The sequence below is a fragment of the Notolepis coatsorum genome (assembly GCF_963971535.1).
Source record: "Notolepis coatsorum genome assembly, chromosome: 13".
Taxonomy (NCBI): domain Eukaryota; kingdom Metazoa; phylum Chordata; class Actinopteri; order Aulopiformes; family Paralepididae; genus Notolepis; species Notolepis coatsorum.
The window spans coordinates 114,680,531-114,702,166 of record NC_140177.1 but is presented as its reverse complement, the minus strand read 5'-3'; the positions used below and the strand labels follow the sequence as shown (position 1 = coordinate 114,702,166).

Genomic DNA, 21,636 nt, shown 5'->3' with positions numbered 1-21,636 from the left:
AACAGTGCTTGAACAGATAAATCCATTTTCTCAAATGCATTCATCAAAACATCAAAGGCTTGCAATTGCTCATTCATTTTCTCAAATCACGTCCACGTCATCAAATTCATCAAACAGCGCATCTCCTCAAACATTTTAATCCCAGTTACAATATCACAATAACGTGTGAGTGACAGTGATACAATTCAACAATCCACATATTCAGATTCGTCGTAATTCACATACACAATCCATGCATAAAGACTCTTCAATTTATGCTTGAATGAAACACAATCCGGGCGCTCAGTTAAGCAAATACATCCACAGCGGAGAATATGAAACCAATCAGAGCCAAACGCCCGATTTCATTCATAAAAAATTTCCTGCGGGATTCACATTTGCAATGTGCCGTTATTAAAATAACCACATAGTGTGTATCGCGACTCCGAGCGCCGTATATATGACATGCATTATTTAGGACAAAGTAAATCCATAGGCTGAATATGATTTATTATCAGCATTTTAGGTATATTATTTTACATTGACATGCATTATTTAGGACAAAGTAAATCCATAGGCTGAATATGATTTATTATCAGCATTTTAGGTCTATTATTTTACATTTCAAAAGCCCCCTCTAGAAAAACGAAGCACAAAAACATAATTCAGAATGGTATAATGGGATCTAGACTGAGGATTATTTCAGGAAGGGAGCTGGCATTTCTTTGCGAGGGCGTGGCCAGTTTATCGAGCTAACTGAACTAAACCCTGCGCTGGACCAGGTTCAAACTTTTTGATCTGTTGCCATAGTGATTTAGACAATCGCACTTCGAGGAACGGAAAGGTAGCTTAAGTCAAGTTATCCTGAAAATGATCCGGCTAACTCAGTTAGCCAGGTACGAGGAACAGGGCCCAGGACCAGGCTGTGCCAACTCTCTCAGGGGGGACTATACGACACTAGGTGGAACTAAGTATAACTTGCACTACTGTCTGCTCAAAATAAAAATAAATCCTTATGCATTTGGGATTTTTGTTGCTTTTTTCCTGTTGTACTGAACTCATACCAAACCATGACCCCCAAACAGAGGTTTGTACCAAACCGTGGCTTCTGTGTACCGTTACACCCCTAAACACCAACTACACCCCTACCATTGTGACGTCATCCCTAGAGTGATTGGTTCTCAAAATTGTAATCTCAAACATGAGATTGTGCGTGCGTGCGTGCGTGCATGCGTGTGTGCGTGCGTGTGTGTGTGCGTGTGTGTGTGTGTGCGTGTGTGTCTGAATACTCACACATTGCTTTGGCAGAGCGACTCGATACAGATGGAAGCTTTCACACTGTCCCTCATCCTCGCATGGGAACGCTCATTGGGCTCTTAGGACACACACACACACAAACACACACGCACGCACACACACACACACACACACACACACACACACACACACACACACACACACACACACACACACACACACACACACACACACACACACACACACACACACACACACACACACACACACACACACACACACACACACACACACACACACACACACACACACACACACACACACACACACACACACACACACACACACACACACACACACACACACACACACACACACACACACACACACACACACACACACACACACACACACACACACACACACACACACACACACACACACACATTTTTACATCTTTATTTTTGTTCACATTTTAGACAACTCCTTGAACACAAACAATAATACAAACCTTTGTAATCTATATATCGAGTCTATGGATACAAGAAGCAGCATCTCCTCTAAATATGGCGACTCCCAATTATCACAGATATTCAAACCTTTATTTATTCTCGAAAAGGACAATTGAGGTCACCCTCATTTTCAATGTTGTCGAGACTTACAGACATTTCAATGCATACATAATAATACTAAATATGAATAACTCTATCTATATAGCACTTTTCATACATGGACCGCAGTCCAGAGTGCCCCACAGCAATTAGTATCAAATTAACATAAAATCAGCATATAGTTGACAGAATAAAAAACAATGCATAAATTGCAGACATAAGAATGGGTATAAAAGACAATAAAAGTAGTGCAATGTAAATGTGCAGACATAAGAATAGGCATAAAATAAGTATTTTATGTTGCTCGAAGGCATGTGAACCCCTCCGAAACAGCCAGTCTCCCAAACAGATATATAGCTTTGCTAATGCCTTACTTTTGGTTGGGACATTCCTGCCATCTGCAGCCCCCTCACAATTAGTCTGTGGACATTACCTAGGCTTCCACATATAAACACTAGCTATTTACATTTGTACCCAAGCTGTAATGGCATCCTTGAGCAGTTTAAAACCTTGGTAAGTGTTACGACCCTGGCTCATGGGTACGCAACCTATGTGTAATCAACACCAAAACCCTGTGCTCTAACTAAAAAATGCTACTAAACCAAGGAACTACTAATATAACTATAAGCTAATGTACTGGTAACCCAACGGACAAGGACTGTAAGAACCTGACAGCTCTTTCACTAGGCACAGACCGTGCATGTGTGTTTCTGGGTCTGCCTTTGAAGCTCCCCAGCAGGTAACCAATCAGCACTAATTGGCTAATTGGCAGCCCTCACCTGCCTGCCCTGGTGACACAGGAGTGACCAGGCCTCTAGTACATAACACCTCCCCCACCAAACTGGTTGCCCAAGAGGCAACCACTACACAACAACCCATAAACAAAACAAAAACAACTGTGACCCCTTAGTTGTCAGGGCCTCTACCACCACAGCGATAACGGGTACCACAAACACCGGTACTACGATCGTGAGAGGGCGTCTGCTAGCACGTTGTCCCTCCCACGAATGTGGCAAATATCCAAGTTATACGCCTGGAGGAACAAACTCCATCGCATCAAACGATGATTCGAATTCACCATGCTGCGAAGAAAAACCAAAGGGTTATGGTCTGTATACACAACAAGGGGTAAACTGGAGGATCCCACGTAAACATCAAAATGGTTCAAGGCAAGAACCAAAGCGAGCGCCTCCTTCTCTATAGTAGAGTAGTGCAGTTGATGCCTGTCAAACTTTTTAGAAAAGTAGCACACTGGGTGCTCCACCTCTAATGCATCCTCTTGCAGGAGGACGGCTCCAGCACCGAGGTCACTAGCATCCACTGCCAACTTGAATGGCAGTTGAAAATCGGGAGCTGACAGAACGGGAGCGCTAATCAGAATACCCTTGATGCTCTCAAAAGACTGTTGACAAGTCTCAGTCCACACGAAAGGTACCTTAGGACTGAGCAGATTGGTCAAAGGGGCAACAACAGAAGCAAAGTTCCTACAGAAACTCCTATAGTACCCTGCCATACCTAGGAAGCGCTTTAACTCCCGCCTGGTGATGGGAGCAGGGAAGCCCACTATAGCCTCCACCTTAGCTGTAATGGGGCACACATGCCCACGTCCAACCACCTTATCCAGGTAGGTAACCGTGGCCTGTCCAAATTCACATTTCGCAAGGTTAACTGTCAAGTTAGCATCACCCAACCGCTTGCACACTTCGGCCAGATGCTCCACATGTTGTGACCAAGAGGAACTGTGGATAACCAGGTCATCCAGATATGCCTCACAGAACGCTACCCCGCCCAGGACCTTGTTCACTAGCCGCTGAAACGTCGCTGGGGCATTTCGCATGCCAAAGGCCATCACTGTATACTGGCAGAAACTCTCTGGTGTGACAAAAGCGGATATCTCACGTGCGCGCGGAGTAAGCGGAACCTGCCAGTATCCCTTTAGCAAATCCAATTTACTTACAAAGGCTGCTGAACCCACCCGATCGATACAGTCGTCCATCCGAGGCAGAGGGTACGAGTCCGGCTTGGTTACTGCATTAACTTTACGGAAATCAGTACAGAACCGATGAGTGCAGTCTGGCTTATCAACAAGCAGGCAGGGGGAGCTCCACGCACTAGAACTGGGCTCCGCAATGCCATGTCTCACCATATAGTCTACTTCCTTACTCAAGATCCTTCGTTTTTCCGGATTCACCCTATAGGCATGTTGCTTAATTGGCCCTGCACTACCAACATCAATGTCATGCTCGAGTACATTAGTACGACTAGGGACATCAGAAAACAAACGTGTATGCTGTCTAAGTAGGCGCACCACATCCGTACGCTCAGGAAGTGGTAAGTACGACAGGTGTGAGTCCAAGTCACCTAGTATCTGGGTGTTTGGCAACCGGCCCTGAGAAATCTCCTTCGACACAGAACAGTCGGCTACAATAGGAGATGCAGAAACTGTTAGAACAGCCACAGGCTTGACCCCTGACTGGTCAATCTGAGCCCTATCATTGTACGCCTTCAACATATTGACGTGACATAATCTACTCTTGCGCCTGCGGTCGGGAGTTTTAATCAAGTAGTCGACCTCACCAACTTTGCGCTCAATGGAGTATGGCCCACTGTATTTAGCCTGTAATGCAGACCCAAGAATAGGCGAGAGAACCAACACCTTGTCTCCCGGTGAGAACACCCTATGTCGGGCCCGCCTATCATACCACACCTTCATTTTTCCTTGGGCTACCTTTAGGTTCTTTTTCGCTAGTTCACATGCTCTACTAAGCTTAAGCCTGAAGTCACACACATAGTCCAACAAATTAGTAGAGGAAGGAGTCTGGTCAGCCAACCACTTTTCCTTCAGCAGTTTCAAAGGACCCCTCACTGTGTGGCCGAACACCAGCTCAGCCGGGCTGAATCCAAGAGACTCCTGGGTTACCTCCCTAGCAGCAAACAGAAGCAAAGGAATTCCATCATCCCAGTCTTTGTCGAACTCCGTACAATATGCCAGCAGCATTGTTTTGATAGTCTGGTGAAATCTCTCCAGCGCCCCCTGGGACTCTGGATGATAAGCAGAGGAAGGGCAATGCTGGATAGACAACTGCTGGAGGACCTGAGCAAAGAGACGGGACATGAAGTTAGACCCTTGATCTGATTGAATGACCTTTGGTAGACCAAAAGTCGAAAAAAAACCTAACCAAAGCTTTGGATATAGCTGGGGCTGTGATCTTGCGTAAAGGAATGGCTTCAGGAAAACGGGTCGCTGCACACATAATAGTCAAAAGGTACTGGTTCCCTGTCTTAGTTCGAGGGAGGGGACCAACACAGTCAATGAGGATCCGCTCAAAAGGTTCCCCAATGGCAGGGATAGGCTGCAGAGGAGCCTGAGGGATCTTCTGGTTTGGTTTACCAACCACCTGACACACATGGCACGAGCGACAATATTGTGCCACATCTGACTTCAAACCAGGCCAACAAAAATGTCTCAGCACACGGTCATAAGTCTTCCTCACCCCCATGTGACCAGCAAGATCATGATCATGTGCTAGATGCAGTATATCAGGACGATACACGGCTGGAACAACAATCTGAAACACACTGCCCCAGTCATCCAGACTGGACAGGTTAGGTGGTGTCCACTTTCTCATGAGCACGTCATTGCTAACAAAGTATCCTTGAGACGTATCTACCATTTCATCCTCTAAAACCGCCTCTTCAAAGAGGGACGACAAGGAGACATCCTTGTTTTGCTCTAGTACCAACTGCTCATGAGACGGAATCACCTTACCAAACCCCTCATCAGGGCCACTTTTCAACTCAACAAAGAACGTGTCACTAAGTGTCATATCACCATCTAAGTTAACAACCTCATGGGTGTCACATTTGACCTTTGACATTGCGCGTGTTACCGCACACACAGGAAACACTCCTGGATGCTTCTGTGCAAGCTCATCAGGAACCTCAGAAACTACAGGGACGGGAATTACAACTGGAGTAGCCAGCACTTTGCCACCGGCCAAATCGTTCCCTAGAATGAAGGACACCCCCTTTATGGGAATGTGAGAACACACTCCTACGACAACATTGCCTGATACTAAGGGAGAGTTTAGCGAGACCTCATGCAAAGGAGTATTCACAAAGCCTCCTCCAAAGCCCTGAACAATGGCACCGGAATGCAATGAAGAATCTTCCGAAAATGGCAAAATCCCATCCAGAATGAGAGACTGGAAAGCTCCTGTATCTCTCCATATTGTAATAGCCTGCCTTGATCCTAATTCACCAACCAGTGAAACAAATCCATCCATCCTAAATGTTGAGGAGCCCTCTAGCTCCCTGTCTGCACCTTTGATACTTCGCACCCCACCCTCTAATGTCGGCATAGGTGTCCTGTCTATGATTTCTACCAGAGCCACCGTTTTTACATTTTTCTGCTTAAGCACAGGGCATCCAGCAACGATATGACCAGGCTCCTTACAGTAAAAACAGATAACCCCCTCTGGGAATGCACTAGCAGAGCCACCTTGCCTAGGAGTCGAAGTAAACCGACCAGCAGACACGGGTGCCGGGAACCGGCTCCCCTGAGAAGGACGCCTACTACCCCTGGACTCCACACGGCCCTCCTCTACAAAGACAGATTTGTGTGTTAACACAAACTCATCAGCCAAGACAGCAGCGTCGGCTATCTTCGATACCTTATGCTCATTTAGATGTGTGGAAACGTTATCAGGAACACACCTCTTAAATTCCTCTAGGAGAACCAACTGTCTGAGCTGCTCCCTTGACTCTGCTTTTTGCGAGGTGCACCACCGGTCAAACAGGTTCTCCTTCTCTTTTCCAAATTCAACATAAGACTGCCCCTCCTGCCTACGATAACCTCTAAAACGCTGACGATAGGCCTCGGGGACCAACTCATAAGCCCTCAATATGGAAGCTTTAACCAGCTCATAATCAGCGCTTTGTTCAAGGGACAGAGCAGTGTAGGCTTCTTGTGCCCTACCAACCAAAACACATTGCAGCAGCAGTGTCCAGGCGGTATCAGGCCACTTCAATGTGGTTGCCACCCGTTCAAAAAGGGGAAAATATCTTTCCACGTCTTTCTCAAAGAATGGTGGCACCATCCTAATATTCCTGCCTACATCAAACCCGGAACGTGACTCTGGATGCAGAGAACCCGCCTGCAAGGCAGCATGCTTAAATGCAAGCTCCTTCATTGCACGATCGTGCTCTCTCTCCTCTCTCCTCTCCTCTTGTTGTAGCTGTTTTTCCTTAAGCTCCCGCTCTCTCTCATCTCTCCTCTCCTCTTGTTGTAGCTGTTTTTCCTTAAACTCACGCTCTTGTTGTAGCTGCTTTTCCCTAAATGCCAACTCCCTAGGCCCCCAATCGATGGCAACACCTTCCGCCACGCCAGAGAGTTGTGGAGACACCTCAGACAAAAGAAGCTCATCCACCGTTGCCACAATCACCTGCTCCTCAATGAGTATAGCCCTCAAAGTCCCCAAGGCAGTCGTTTTTAACCGCTTCTCACTGGCAGTAAGCTCCACATTGTAGTGCACAGCAAGCTTCAGAAGCTGCTCTTTGGAAAACCTTCCCAACATCTCGTCAGAGGGGTTCTCAACAAAATCTTTAATGGTAGCCATCGTTACTGTACCAGTCACCACAAGCTACTCACTTTACCCTACAGTCACTAAGAACCACTAACAAACCACGAAGAACCACCAAAGAACCACTGAAGAATGCTAATGCCAATAATAACAACCATAAAGGGACGCGGTGGAAATGTGAGCTCTACGGAGCGCACCTTTCCAGGTTGCAAAAAAAAAAAAAAAAAAACACACCCACCCTAAATAGACGTGTCATACACCTTAGGGTGTTAGGTGCTACCAGGTATGCTCACCAAACACTTAAACAAACAAAATAAATCCAACAAAATATTCCAAACAGGTGCGCCTTCTAACCTGATGTGACCACATATGCTTCTACGTCTAAACTGCAGAAAACCCCGGCCTACCACATGTCTACCCTAAGAAACACTAAATCAAGCCCTACCACACTACCTGTGTTTCCTGGCCGCCCTAACCTACCTACCCTTAAACTAATGCCCTGTAGACCTAACTTTCTTCAACCACACCTGCTACCAGTCAAAGATCATATACAATCATTTCATTGACCGCCCCAGGAGTACGCGGTGCACCGGACGCTAACCAACAACCAGAAAATAATATCCCTATCTACATGTGGTGCCTACTAAACTATATATTTTAACAGCATAAGTAGTCACATCAAATTACAAACAAATACGGCATACTCACCTGTTTGATGAAAATGGCTCAGCCCCCACGTTACACCATGTGTAACGAACACCACCCAAACCATAATATGATGACACCCCGTGCAACACAAAAAAAAAATCACCAAACAAAGTGCTAGGGGTAAAAGATCCCGGACGAGCGCCCAATTGTTACGACCCTGGCTCATGGGTACGCAACCTATGTGTAATCAACACCAAAACCCTGTGCTCTAACTCAAAAATGCTACTAAACCAAGGAACTACTAATATAACTATAAGCTAATGTACTGGTAACCCAACGGACAAGGACTGTAAGAACCTGACAGCTCTTTCACTAGGCACAGACCGTGCATGTGTGTTTCTGGGTCTGCCTTTGAAGCTCCCCAGCAGGTAACCAATCAGCACTAATTGGCTAATTGGCAGCCCTCACCTGCCTGCCCTGGTGACACAGGAGTGACCAGGCCTCTAGTACATAACAGTAAGAAATACCTCTTCCAGACTGTAATCCTAAAGTACCCAAAAGTACCCAAAAGTACACCCTACTTCTAAAATGGTGACCTCTCTGCTGTCCTCATCTACAACAACCACATAGGTGTATTACAGTAGCTGTAATGTGTAAAAATTCATTATTCTGCACAGTTAGAAGATAGTTGAAACTATCTGACTATTGTCCTGAGTGTTTGTACATATTAACAGAAGGTAGATACTGTACACACACACACACACACACACACACACACACACACACACACACACACACACACACACACACACACACACACACACACACACACACACACACACACACACACACACACACACACACACACACACACACACACACACACACACACACACACACACACACACACACACACACACACACACACACACACACACACACACACACACACACACACACACACACACACACACACACACACACACACACACACACTACTGAAGTTGGACATTCTACAGAAACCCCCACCCTTCTTCCCCAGAACTGTGTCCAGAGTCAGTGTTATCTCAACCCAACATCTGACTCTGATTGGTCTGGCTGACTCACAGGGCCCCCTCTGATTGGTCCAATGCAGTGACACACCCAACGGCAAACCGTTTTTTTTGTTGTTGTCTGGGTGCCACTTCACTGCTACACAATGCCACTCTTTCAGTTGTGGCAAAGCCTGTCACAGACTACCCATGTGGGTGGGGAGGGAGAGGGGCTCAGCCTGTCACAGACTACCCATGTATGTGGGGAGGGAGAGGGGCTCAGCCTGTCACAGACTGCCCATGTGTGTGGGGAGGGACAGGGGCTCAGCCTGTCACAGACTGCCCATGTGTGTGGGGAGGGAGAGGGGCTCAGTGTTGTGTCACGATACCACAAGTCTAATGCCAGTCGGCTCTGGCTTTGGCTGGCAGGGATGAAAAGTACTCTTACTCTAAACTGTATGGTTCATGCATCAATGATTACAACAAATACTTGTATCTATTCAAACGTTCTGTAGTAGAATACTGAATTGAGTAGTTTTACCAGAGTACTAGTCTACTACGGTACTTCTATTTCTACTTACGTTTTGAGTAGAGCTGTAATTATCACAACATTTCTGACTCTGATTTCTGAAAACAATTCTGCAGAAACCCTAACCCCTAACCCTAACTCTATAGGTAGCCCCATAACCCTAAGTAGCCATTAACCCTATATGTAGTCCCTAAGCCTATAGGTAGCTCCTAACCCTAAAGCTACATTTACACTTAGCTATAGGTAGCCCTTATCTCTAACCCTATAAGTAGCCCATAACACTAACCATATAGGTAGCCCCTAACCCTATAAGTAGCCCCTAACTCTAACCCTATAGGTTGCACCTAGCCATAACCATATATGTAGCCCCTAACGTTAACCCTTTAGGTAGTCCTTAACCCTATAGGTAGCATCTAACCCTATAGGTAGCCTCTAACCATTTACTTATCCCCTAACTCAAATTCTATCGGTAGCCCCTAACCCTAACCCAATAGGTAGGGTTTGCACTATAGAGGACATGCAGATTACGTTCAGACAATGTGACTTTATTACATCCCCTACTGGACGGAATTGACTTCACAACAATTAACATTATACAGTTCTGCTGTTCGGGTATACATCTCAGGACGAGATCCTCATGGCCACAAGGTAAATAAATACTAGATGCGTTCTGACATTACTAATAATAATAATAATAATAATAATAATAATAATAATAATAATAATAATAATAATAATAATAATAATAATAATAATAATAATAATAATAATAATAATAATAATAATCATAATCATAATAATAATCATAATAAGAATAATAATAATGACATTACTGACTAACAGCTATACTTCAGGGTTAGCATGAATCATTTTGGATAACAAACAACAAACTCTTCACAAGAAAAGCTTGTATGCAGGCAAAGTGCCCCATTCACGGGGCTAGCTACGTACTAGGAATAGTGCTTCTAGGGTAATTGTAAAATGTAGCTAACATCAGAGGAATGTGAAGGTACAACTCACCATGGACCTGATAAAAAATGTATTGGGAACCTTCCAGCGCTTAACACAAAGTGTTTGTACGCCTCAAGACTATTAAATGCCTTTAGAGCCTTCCCCGTTAAATATGGCTGCTGATTGACTAATTGTAGTTGTGTATAGCTATGCTATATCAGTCAGATCACCTGTCTGGCAGTTCTGACGCTTGGCTGAGCGCAAATTATAAAATAAATGATCAGGATCATATATTCCAACAGTCAAACTTTTTGCAATATGTCATGCTTTTGTTTTGTTCGTCAAATGTTCCACTTTCTTGCATACAAACTAGGACCACTCATTTTGCTAACACATCCCTATGTTAGTACTCCTATAGCCTACATCCCATGCATCCCGCTCTGCATTTTGTCATCCAGCATGGCTGGGTGAACAGTACGCATCACAAGCTACATGTCCTCTATAACAGGTGGATACTTTATAAAATAGCTTATTTCCTGCAAATGTTTTAAAGGAACACGCTAACATTATGGGAAATGCACTTACCGTCTCCTCCAGAGTCAGACGAGAAGATAGATACCAATTTCCTCTTAGTAGAAAGCTATCGTAGCTTAAAACTCCAGGAGAGGTATTTTTGTCTAGCTAGGCTAGCTGGTCCGTATCCACTTCCATTAATTTGTGCTAAGCTAGGCTAGCTTGCAGCCTCATAGCTTTCTACTGAACACACAGAGAGTAAATTTGTATCCATCTCCTTGTCTGACTCTGGAGACTCATAACGTTGGTGTGGTCCTTCAAACAGACATTCTTTAGGCAAAAAACGGAATGCTATCCTCATATGAACAGTGCACCAGACCTTGCGTGTACACTCGAAATATCTAGAAACACCCACCCCCACCCCGCCAAACCTGGCCAGATAGTTTGCACTGGCATGGAGGTCTCACCTATGAGGAGGCTGGAGGTGAGCTGGTAGAAGCCCGACACAGGGGCAGTGTAGCGGCCATTGCTGACGTTGAAGCCTTGGCCCCTTTGGAGGCTCTGCTCAGAACCTGAGGGCTAGAGGGGGTGACACACGGAGGGGTCAAAGGTGAAATAGCAGAGCTGCATCTTTTACTCAAATAAACGTTTTGTTATTTCCCTTCCTGTTTAGTCACATGATGTATTGTTGCTGCTAGATGTATGAGCTGTTCTTAGAGCACGGAAACCTAGAACATGCTCTTTTTGAAATGTAGAGCATAAGGTTTTTCCTGTATGTGCATTCATTTCTATGTATCAGAACGTGGGATTTGTACATGTGCATTTGTGTGAGTGTGTGCACGAATGTGCATGACTGTGAATGATTCAGATTTATTTTAGAAATGTATGTGTGCGTGTTTGTATGTGTCACTCAATATATTTTTTTTAATCCTCTTTTTCTCCGCCTGATTTTCAATTTTTTTTTTTCCCATCCCAATTTAGTCGTTATGCCAATTCCCCCCCTCCCCTACCTGGTTGTTGTGCGCATGTTCCTCCTACTGGTCGGTACAAGGGAACCCTGAAGTCCACCACCATGCTTCCTTCGACACATGTGGAGACAGCCAGTGGGTCTTTTTTCACCTGGCAGCAAGGACTCTCATTGGTGAAGCATAACGCGTGGGAGGTCACGCTGCCTTCACCATTTCCTGCCTTTCGCTGAGCAGGCGCTGAGCAGGCGCCCAGACCTGACCTGTAATCTGTCCACAATGCCAGATTACCACCCACGACTTCCCTCCCCCTAACTCAGCCAAACAATCATCAAATTTGCTGACGACACAGTGGTGGTGGGCCTGATCTCTGCCAACAACGAGAGGGCCTACCTGGAAGAGGTCAAGGTCCTGGCGGGATGGTGCCAGGAAAACAGCCTCTCCCTGAACGTCAGCAAAACAAAGGAGATGATTGTGGACTTCAGGAGGTCGGGGGTCAAGGACTACAGCCCCCTCAGCATCGACGGGGCACCGGTTGAGAGAGTCAACAGCTTTAAGTACCTCGGAGCCTACATATCCGAGGACTTGACATGGACCACACACATTGACAGTGTTGTGAAGAAGGCACGACAACGCCTCTACTTCCTCAGGCGCCTAAGGAAGTTCCAAGTCAGTCAGAAGATCCTTAAGAACTTCTACTCATGTACAATAGAGAGCATCTTGACCGGCAACATCACCTCCTGGTGCACAAGACCGAAGCAGACTACAAAGAGTGACACGTTCAGCCGAACGCACAATTGGAGGGGGGCTCCCCACCCTCCAGAACATTTACAACAAGCGTTGCAAGGGCAAGGCTAAGAGAATCATTAAAGACTCCAGTCACCCGAACAACTGCCTCTTTGAACTGCTGCGGTCAGGCAAGCGATACCGGAGTCACAAGGCGAGCACAGAAAGACTCAGAAGAAGCTTCTATCCCCAGGCCATCAGGCTGCTAAACGAACAATGAACACTACACAACAACAACCACCAAACGCACATAGCACACACATCCACACGCACACACTCACTTTAAACAAACACACTGTAGCACCCACTCCACACACTTTATAGCACACACCCACTTTAAACAAACACACTGTAGCACCCACTCCCCACACTTTATATTTATTGATGAAGGATTGCACTACAACTCGTACACCTTACTGTAAATTGTACCTAAATTGTACCTCATCCCATTTCTGCTTTGCACTATATAGTACTGTACATTAGTACACTGCATAGTATTGTATATTATATGGTAACTCAGAACATTGTACATATGTCTATACCGAACACTGTGACCTCATTTTCTTCTTCTAAATTACATGCTATACTATGTTATTTGATACTATCTTGTCTAGCACAGTCTCTGGAGCGTAACAGTAAGAAGCATTTTGTATGAAAGTATTCTGTACTTCTGTATGACAACTATTAAAGAAACTTGAAACTTGAAACTTGAACTTGAGTTAGTATGACGACCGGCCCAAGCCGCAGGGCAATGCTGACTCCGGGAGTCGAGACCGCAGTCTTTTGCATTGGTGACGAGCACAATCTCCGCTACGCCACCCGACCGCCCCATGTCACTCAATATCTGACTCAATTTACAATATTTATGTCCCTTGTGTGTGTGTGTGTGTGTGTGTGTGTGTGTGTGTGTGTGTGTGTGTGTGTGTGTGTGTGTGTGTGTGTGTGTGTGTGTGTGTGTGTGTGTGTGTGTGTGTGTGTGTGTGTGACGGTATATAGACCATAATTTGGATAGTAATCAGGCACATGAGAATCATGCCTAGTGAAAGAGGTGGGTATACCTCATATATATACACTCATATTCCCCCGACTGCACGACTGTATATAACGTGTGTGAGTTCCATCCACTCACATCGCTGAAGGGCATCAGCTCCAGAAGGCTGCGGCGGGGAACACTGAGGACATGGCGCAGGCGACTGTGGAAGGCCGTGGCCACGCGGGCGGTCCGCTCACACAGCAGGCACGCGTCACCCGCCATCTCTGAGGAGGAGGAGGAGGAGGTAGGATGAGAGAGAGAGAGAAAGAGAGAGAGAGAGAGAGAGAGAGAGAGAGAGAGAGAGAGAGAGAGAGAGAGAGAGAGAGAGAGAAACTCATTTCACATGACCAAAATAAAAATAAACTGCACTCCCATTGGTATTTGGAGTCTTTTTACGGCGTGGCGGAGAAGGGGCCAAGCCATCTAGAACATGGTTTGTCTGTAGCCTATCTCTGTCTGTCCCCACAACAGTTGACCAATCACAGCAACATCAAGCACACTTCCACAGACACATCACGTCAATACAGAGCTGTCGCAAGCCACCTGGTTAATAGCCCACTAAAGCACCACTATATTTGCTGCTATACTAAAGTAAGCCAAGCTATAAAATGTACAATAAATTGATACACGTTTGTGAATGTGCATGCCTGAGTTACAGAATTGTGTGGCATGCTGGTGCTAACCAGGGGCGGATTTAGGATTATAGGAGATCCGGGGCTTAGCCCAGATAGGTGCAGATTATTTTTGAATTTAATTAACCTGTACGTGCAATTTCCTGCAATATAGAGCCTTCAATCTTGACCAATAAAGCTGCTCTTTTCACAATAAAACTCAGTTAACCATAATGTAGTTATGGTTAGATTTATATATTGGGGCGGGATATATCATATTTTTCATATGATCAAAAAGTGGTGGAGCAAGATCATACCTTTGCTCCCCCAAGTTCAATAGTGGGAGAGCAGAGATGCTCCGAATGCTCTTATGGCCAGGCGTCTATGATTCACTGATACAAAGTAAAATAGTGCAGTGCAATAAAATAGTTAGTAAAATAGAATAAAATAATGCAATAGTGCATTGCAATAAAATAGTTATCATCGTATTTTTTCGGGAGGCCGGTAAGGAGTGCATTACAGTAGTCGAGTTGGCTTGAAATAAAGGCATGGATCTGGTTTTCAGCGTCCTTTTGATTTATAAATGGTCGTACTTTAGCTATGTTTCTAAGGTGGAAGAATTACGTTTTTGTCAACTTGTTGATTGTGATTTAAAGCTTAGGTCTGAGTCTACCATGACACCAAGACTTAACTCACTCAAATACAGTTAGCAGCTGGATAGACCACAGATGGAAATTAGCTTCTGCTAAATCTGGTGCAAACATATTTTCATGTAACAATGATGAATTGTCAAAAAAAAAAAAAAAAAAAACGTTTTTTAAATTTTTTTAATTTTAAATTTTTTTAAAATAGATTCAGGGCTTTTCAGAAAACATTCGGGGCTTGAGCCCAAGTAGCCACCCCCTAGCCCCGCCCCTGGTGCTAACGTTAGTAGCTACTAGCTAGCATCCACCAAAAAGCTAGTCGGTCCATCTCTCTACTATGCTAAGATAAAGCTAACGTTGCCCACCCCAGCGCATATCTTTGCTGCAATAAATACAAGTAAATAATGTCCATATGTTTCAGAAGCAACAGCTCTGAAACAACAGTGTTGAATTCAGATGTGATTGATTGAAAACTTTATTAACAGATTGCAGAATGGGTACAATACAGTATGGCTCAATACAAGCAACTGCTAACAGGATGCAGACCAGAAAAATACTTTCATCTTGTTTACATCAGGGTCCTCCATGTGGGATAGGTTATCAACATTAGCAATTTACGTTAGCCAAGCTAATATTATCAACAAACATTGATCAAATTAGCTGCATACGGCATCGGTGTTGTCTGCGTTCAATGACACTGTTTCCTAAAGATTGTTATTGGTCTCTGTGTAATTTTTTGGTGTTAATTTTTTGGTGTGTGCATTTGTATTGGCGCTTGATAATTCCTTTATTTGAATGTCTGAAGTATATTAGTTTGTTCAGGAGTGTATGTATCAGTTAATCTGTGTGTGTGTGTGTGTGTGTGTGTGTGTGTGTGTGTGTGTGTGTGTGTGTGTGTGTGTGTGTGTGTGTGTGTGTGTGTGTGTGTGTGTGTGTGTGCGCGCGCACAGACACACGGCGCCACCCTGCTCGGCTGTGTGAATAAGAGTCTTTATGTTTTACATTTCTGTCAGAACAGCCTGCAGCTCCCAGAGAGCACAAACAGACCTGTGTCTCCTCACACGGCCGCCTGCCAACACACACACACGCACGCACGCACGCGCACACACACACACACACACACACACACACACACACACACACACACACACACACACACACACACACACACACACACACACACACACACACACACACACACACACACACACACACACACACACACACACACACACACACACACACACACACACACACACACACACACACACACACACACACACACACACACACACACACACACACACACACACACACACACACACACACACACACACACACACACACACACACACACACACACACACACACACTCACCAAGTAATAACTTTCTATAAAATATAAACACGTACACGTAGAATCTCAGCAATGGAAAAAAAGAGAGATGCATGCACAAACAAATAGATACTCAAGTCAAACAAACACACACACACACACACACACACACACCTACACACACACACACACACACACACACACACACACACACACACACACACACACACACACACACACACACACACACACACACACACACACACACACACACACACACACACACAAGATGCACTAGCAAGTCTGAAGGAATGTCAGGAATTTTCCACCCGAGCCAAGTCCCATTCACGTTCCGTAAAATTACCCCTATTAAGGGATCAGACAAGCAGCCTCCCCAACAAATGAGTAACACACTCCAAACAAGGCAGAGCAGACACACACACCAGAAGTAACACAAATAACAGACACATATGCTGTTCCGTTGGAAGCTTACACAGGATTTATGAAGCCTACATCCAAATATAGGCCAAGACTGGTGAGAATTTGAAGATAGGTGACTAATCATTAATGTGAATAATGTTAATACGTTGGCTTTGTAGCCGGCAGTGAGGAGAAAAACAACAAGGATCGTTATTTTTATTTTTATTTTGTATATATATCTGAGCCATATTGTCTTAAAGGGGCACTTCACCAAAAAACAACACTGATTTATTTTGCACATAATCTCACATACATCCAAAAACACATTCACACATTCATTTACTTTGACATTTATTAAGTAAATTAGTTTTAATATGGCCACCAGTGATGTCATCAGGGACATTGAATCCTAGTGTTGTGTTAATTAGGGACTGCTATCTTATCAATCCATTGAGCTGTAATTAATACAAGGATTCAAGGGGCACTTCACCAAAAAGCAATGCAGATTTATTTTGCAATGCATTTACCTTAAACCTGCACTATGGAGATCTTGAATGACCCCCCCCCCCCCCCCCCCACCCACATTTCTTTAGCTTCTAAATTACAGAGTTAGGCTGAAGAAGAGAAACCCTTCCAACAGTGAAATTGCCCATAATAAGCGTGTCTAGTCAGGTACGACCATTGCCGTGAAATCTATGAAAGTTCTAATGAAGAATAAAATGTCTATAGCATAAAATGTAAACAACACAAATGTAAAACCTCTATGTTAGCTTGCTTGAGGAAATGTTATTTTTGTTGCAATTTTCTCCCATCCACCATGTTTCACCCTTTCACTACCACACTACCGAAGGTTAACCTTTCACTACCACACTACAGACGGTTAACTTTCAAGCAGTGGCGGACTCAGGCTGTTTGAAGGGCAGGGACGAAAAGAAAAAAAGGGCACCTACTGCACAACATGGGACCCCATCAGTGAGCAAAAAGATATGATGCGTCATGTATGGTGAAATAGTCTTCATCCTTGATTAAGATTAACATTAGAATAACATAGACAATCCAGATTAATAGTATAACCACACCTCTATGATAAAAACACACAGGGAACAATACACCTTTCAAATGTTTATTTCACCTCATTGTCATGGTGTTTGAAAAGTAGATTTATCATGGTGTTTGAAAAGTAAATTATCATGGTGTTTGAAAAGTGGATTTATCATAGTGTTTGAAACTTAGATGTATCATGGTGTTTGAAAAGTAGATTATCATGGTGTTTGAAGGCCTAAACCATAGGTGTCAAACTCATGGCCCGCGGGCCAAATGTGGCCCGCCACGTCATTTGATGTGGCCCCCAAGAGCTAAAAAAAAAAACCTTTTATTTTTATTTATTTTTTATACATTTATCTTGGCGGCGTTAAAATAATTGTGGGTTAATGCGTTAATAAAGCTTTAACTTTGACAGCCTTAGTTATTACACATTCTTACACATAGCCTACATGTATGTTGAACATCTGAGGTATTGATGAAGTAACAAAGGAAAAAAGCCAAAAGCACTTACTCCTCAGACATTCTTTGACAATTTTACAGCCCAAAATACAAAAAAGATCCAGGCGGAATAGGTAACAAAGGGTTGAAGAAATATTGTCTGAACTGTCAGATGCAAACTGGCTGTGTGACATAACCGAGCATCTCGCTCAATTGAATAAGAAGCTGTAGGGACGCAAACAAGTCCCACCCAAAACTTGACCAATATAGTTGTGAACTGAGACAACCCTTATTTTGTTATTTTTGAGTACAGTTACAGTTGTGTGTTCATGCAGACACATAATAGCAATTTCATTACGAATTGAAAATGGTGGACCCTGATGTAAACAAGTCGAAAGTCTTTCTCTGGTCTGCATCCCCTTAACAATTGTGTGTATTGAGCTGTACTGTACTGTACCCATTCTGCAATCTGTTAATTAAAGTTAATTAAACTTTAATTAACTTTAAACTAATTAAATTAAATCTTCCATTAGTTGGATGTATCGCCTCTGCAAGGTTGTGTGCAGCCATTTGTTTTTGTAACATCTGCTACATCTGTCCCACGTGTTCTTTGCAGCTCACAGTTGTTAGTTCTGCCCCTCTTGACTGTGACAAAAAGGTTTTGAACAAACTTAATGTCATAGCTTGTATTTGATGATCTTCTTTTTTGTTATTTACTTGAATGGTTTGATCATTGATTAATGGAGTAATATGGGGTTCTGATAAACAAAAATTATTTGTTAAAATAACATATATTTTTACATCTATGCATATGCAATATGTATAACTTGAATAAGTAATAAATACAGAAACAACATGTTTAACAATATGTAAATGAGTAGCTACATTTATTTTACATTACATTAACATTTATACGGTCTTTGGCCCTTTGAGGGCAACCATAATGCTGATGTGGCCCTCTGTGAAAATGAGTTTGACACCCCTGGCCTAAACCATTGCTGCAGTGGTACATTTCTCAACGCTAAAGATATCAGTGAGGAATATAAATATTTGGGAAACAGCATTTTAATATAGTCTGGGTTGGAAAATAGTGAACCTAATCTTTAAAAGCTATTTACAACATATATTTTACAGGATATAAAACAGTTTAACAGTTAAAGTTTGAGTGCCGTTGAGCTTCTCCCTTTCTCTCTCCTAACTCTCCTTCTCCCCTCCTGCCCTCTCCTTCTCTCCTCCTATACTCCCATTCTCTCCTCCTGTACTCCCCATCTCTCCTCCTGTACTCCCCTTCTCTCCTCTTGTCCTCTCCTTCTCTCCTCATGTCCTCTCCTCTCCTTCTCTCATCCTGTCCTCTCATTCTCTCTTCTATCTCTCCCTCCCCCCTCTCTATCTTCCCCATTCTCTCAATTAAAGTTAATATATTGTACCTGGATACTGGCTGGATCAGTGGGATATTTTAATGGCAACAGGAGAGCATTCAAGTTATATTCCGTTATAGCTTATGCTCTGCGCTCTATGTGGAACATATCCCATAACAGCCTAAATACTGAATACATTTCTCCACATGTACATGTACACACCCATCCGCCTGGCCACACCCCCATCCGCTCCTCTACATAAGCAGGGGTGTGGCCATACTAACAGCTCCTTCCCTATTTTCACCACCGGCAAGTGTCTGTATACACCACTTGAGTTTAGTGACCGAAATAGTTGTTGGAAAGGAGCTACGTTGAAGAGAAGGAGCTGCGTTGACATTATATCTTTGTTTTCTCTCTCACTATTTTCGAGGAAATACAGCGATAATGTCTTCGCCACCGGAGTGTCTAGAAGATGATGATCATTCTGACTTCCACCGGCGCTTCGTATTAGGGGCTCGCGTCGTTGAGCAATCCCCGCCGGCATTACCTCCGGCTCTGCAGTTGGCCACTTTGCTTGGGAGGCGCTCTGCCGTGTGAGGGCTGACGGCCTCTCTGGGGCGGGTGATGTTTTTGCAACGCGGGCGCCAGGTGTGTTGGTTGTGGGGGGAACAACTACACAGCTTACGAAGGTCCGGCTCCAGGCTGGTATCCTTTTTCGCTGCCACTTAGTGGCGTGGAGGGGGTTCTGGTTTGATGCCCACGTTAACATGAGCTCATCATCGAGAGCTTTGTTTTCCTGGGACCGTGATTCCGAATCTGCGGTTCAATTCCCCGGGTCTCTGGACAAACGTATACCCACTGTCGCCGTGCTGGCCCAGTTTAAAAAAAAAATTAAAAGCACCCGGTGCGAGGGAGGTGAGCTTGGTGTTTCATTATGAGAATATCTCCATGCTCAAGTCGGCTATAGTCCACGAGGGACTTGTTGCCGGCACCGCTGTGTTTGGTAAATACCGTTCTGAAGAGGGACGTGTGTTGCCTTCTTTTTCACTTCTCTCTTCGGATGAGAAGAGGAAAATACAGTGGCTGCCTGTCTGAAGTGTTGGCCTGTATTGCTTTTCTCACGTTGTACAGTTTTCAGTGGTAGCCGCTTAGCTTGCTTTTGCGTTAGCTAGTGGTTAGCGATAGCCGGGTTGAGCTAACTGTTAGCCAGTTAGCTGTTTAGCTACGACGTTAGCTGCCCGTTTTCGCTCGGCTGGGAACGTTAGCTTGATGCAATCAGTTAGCCTAGAGTTAGCTGTTAGCTTGTGCTACAACCATTTGCATTAGCCGTGAGAATAGCAGGCCCTGGCACTCTGACTACGACATCATCTTTGACAGAAGATGTAGTCAGGCCTGCACCATGACCGGCTGCAGGAGGGGGGCGTCTCGCCGGAGCGAGGCTCCGGCCATAGCTTCTTTTTGCCCCGCCAGCGAGAGGCCTTTCGTCAACGTGGAGACCTGTGTTGCGGCCTTTTGCCCTGCGTTCGTTGGTACAGGTAAGATGTCCATTGGACATTACCCCACTCTTCCTCCCTTCCCCTCCCGAATGTTTTGTTAATAACAATGTTTTTTTCCAGGCAAAACATATGTTACTTCACTACATTTGGAGATACGACATGTGCTGTGTGTGAATTGTCTTGGTCGCTTGTATAGCTTGGGTAGCGTTGGCCAAAGCTTGTGCTTTTCTCTCTACCTAGAATCAGCGTTGTTTTTTACGTGAGTAAAAATTTACTGGGTTTTTATTGTATGATGAGAAGTTGTGTGTTCATGTAACGTTAGACAACGTGGCTGAGCCCACAACTGGCTGGGTTACCCTACAATACTGTGCATAGTGGCATGTGATCGAGGGATGAGTCCCTCTC

The 21,636-nt window shown here is 44.4% G+C and overlaps 1 protein-coding gene across 1 annotated transcript in view; it reads right to left on the bottom strand.

Moving 5' to 3' along the window:
* LOC311239247 (erythroferrone) overlaps nt 1-21,636 on the bottom strand; it is a 67,195-nt gene that overhangs the window by 22,676 nt on the left and 22,883 nt on the right. The window contains exons 4-6 of the mRNA XM_084327553.1: nt 13,982-14,109; nt 11,569-11,680; nt 1,273-1,354 (exon numbers count right to left, since the gene is read on the bottom strand). Coding sequence (XP_084183679.1) covers nt 1,273-1,354; nt 11,569-11,680; nt 13,982-14,109 — 322 coding nt within the window. The remainder of the gene's footprint in view (nt 1-1,272; nt 1,355-11,568; nt 11,681-13,981; nt 14,110-21,636) is intronic.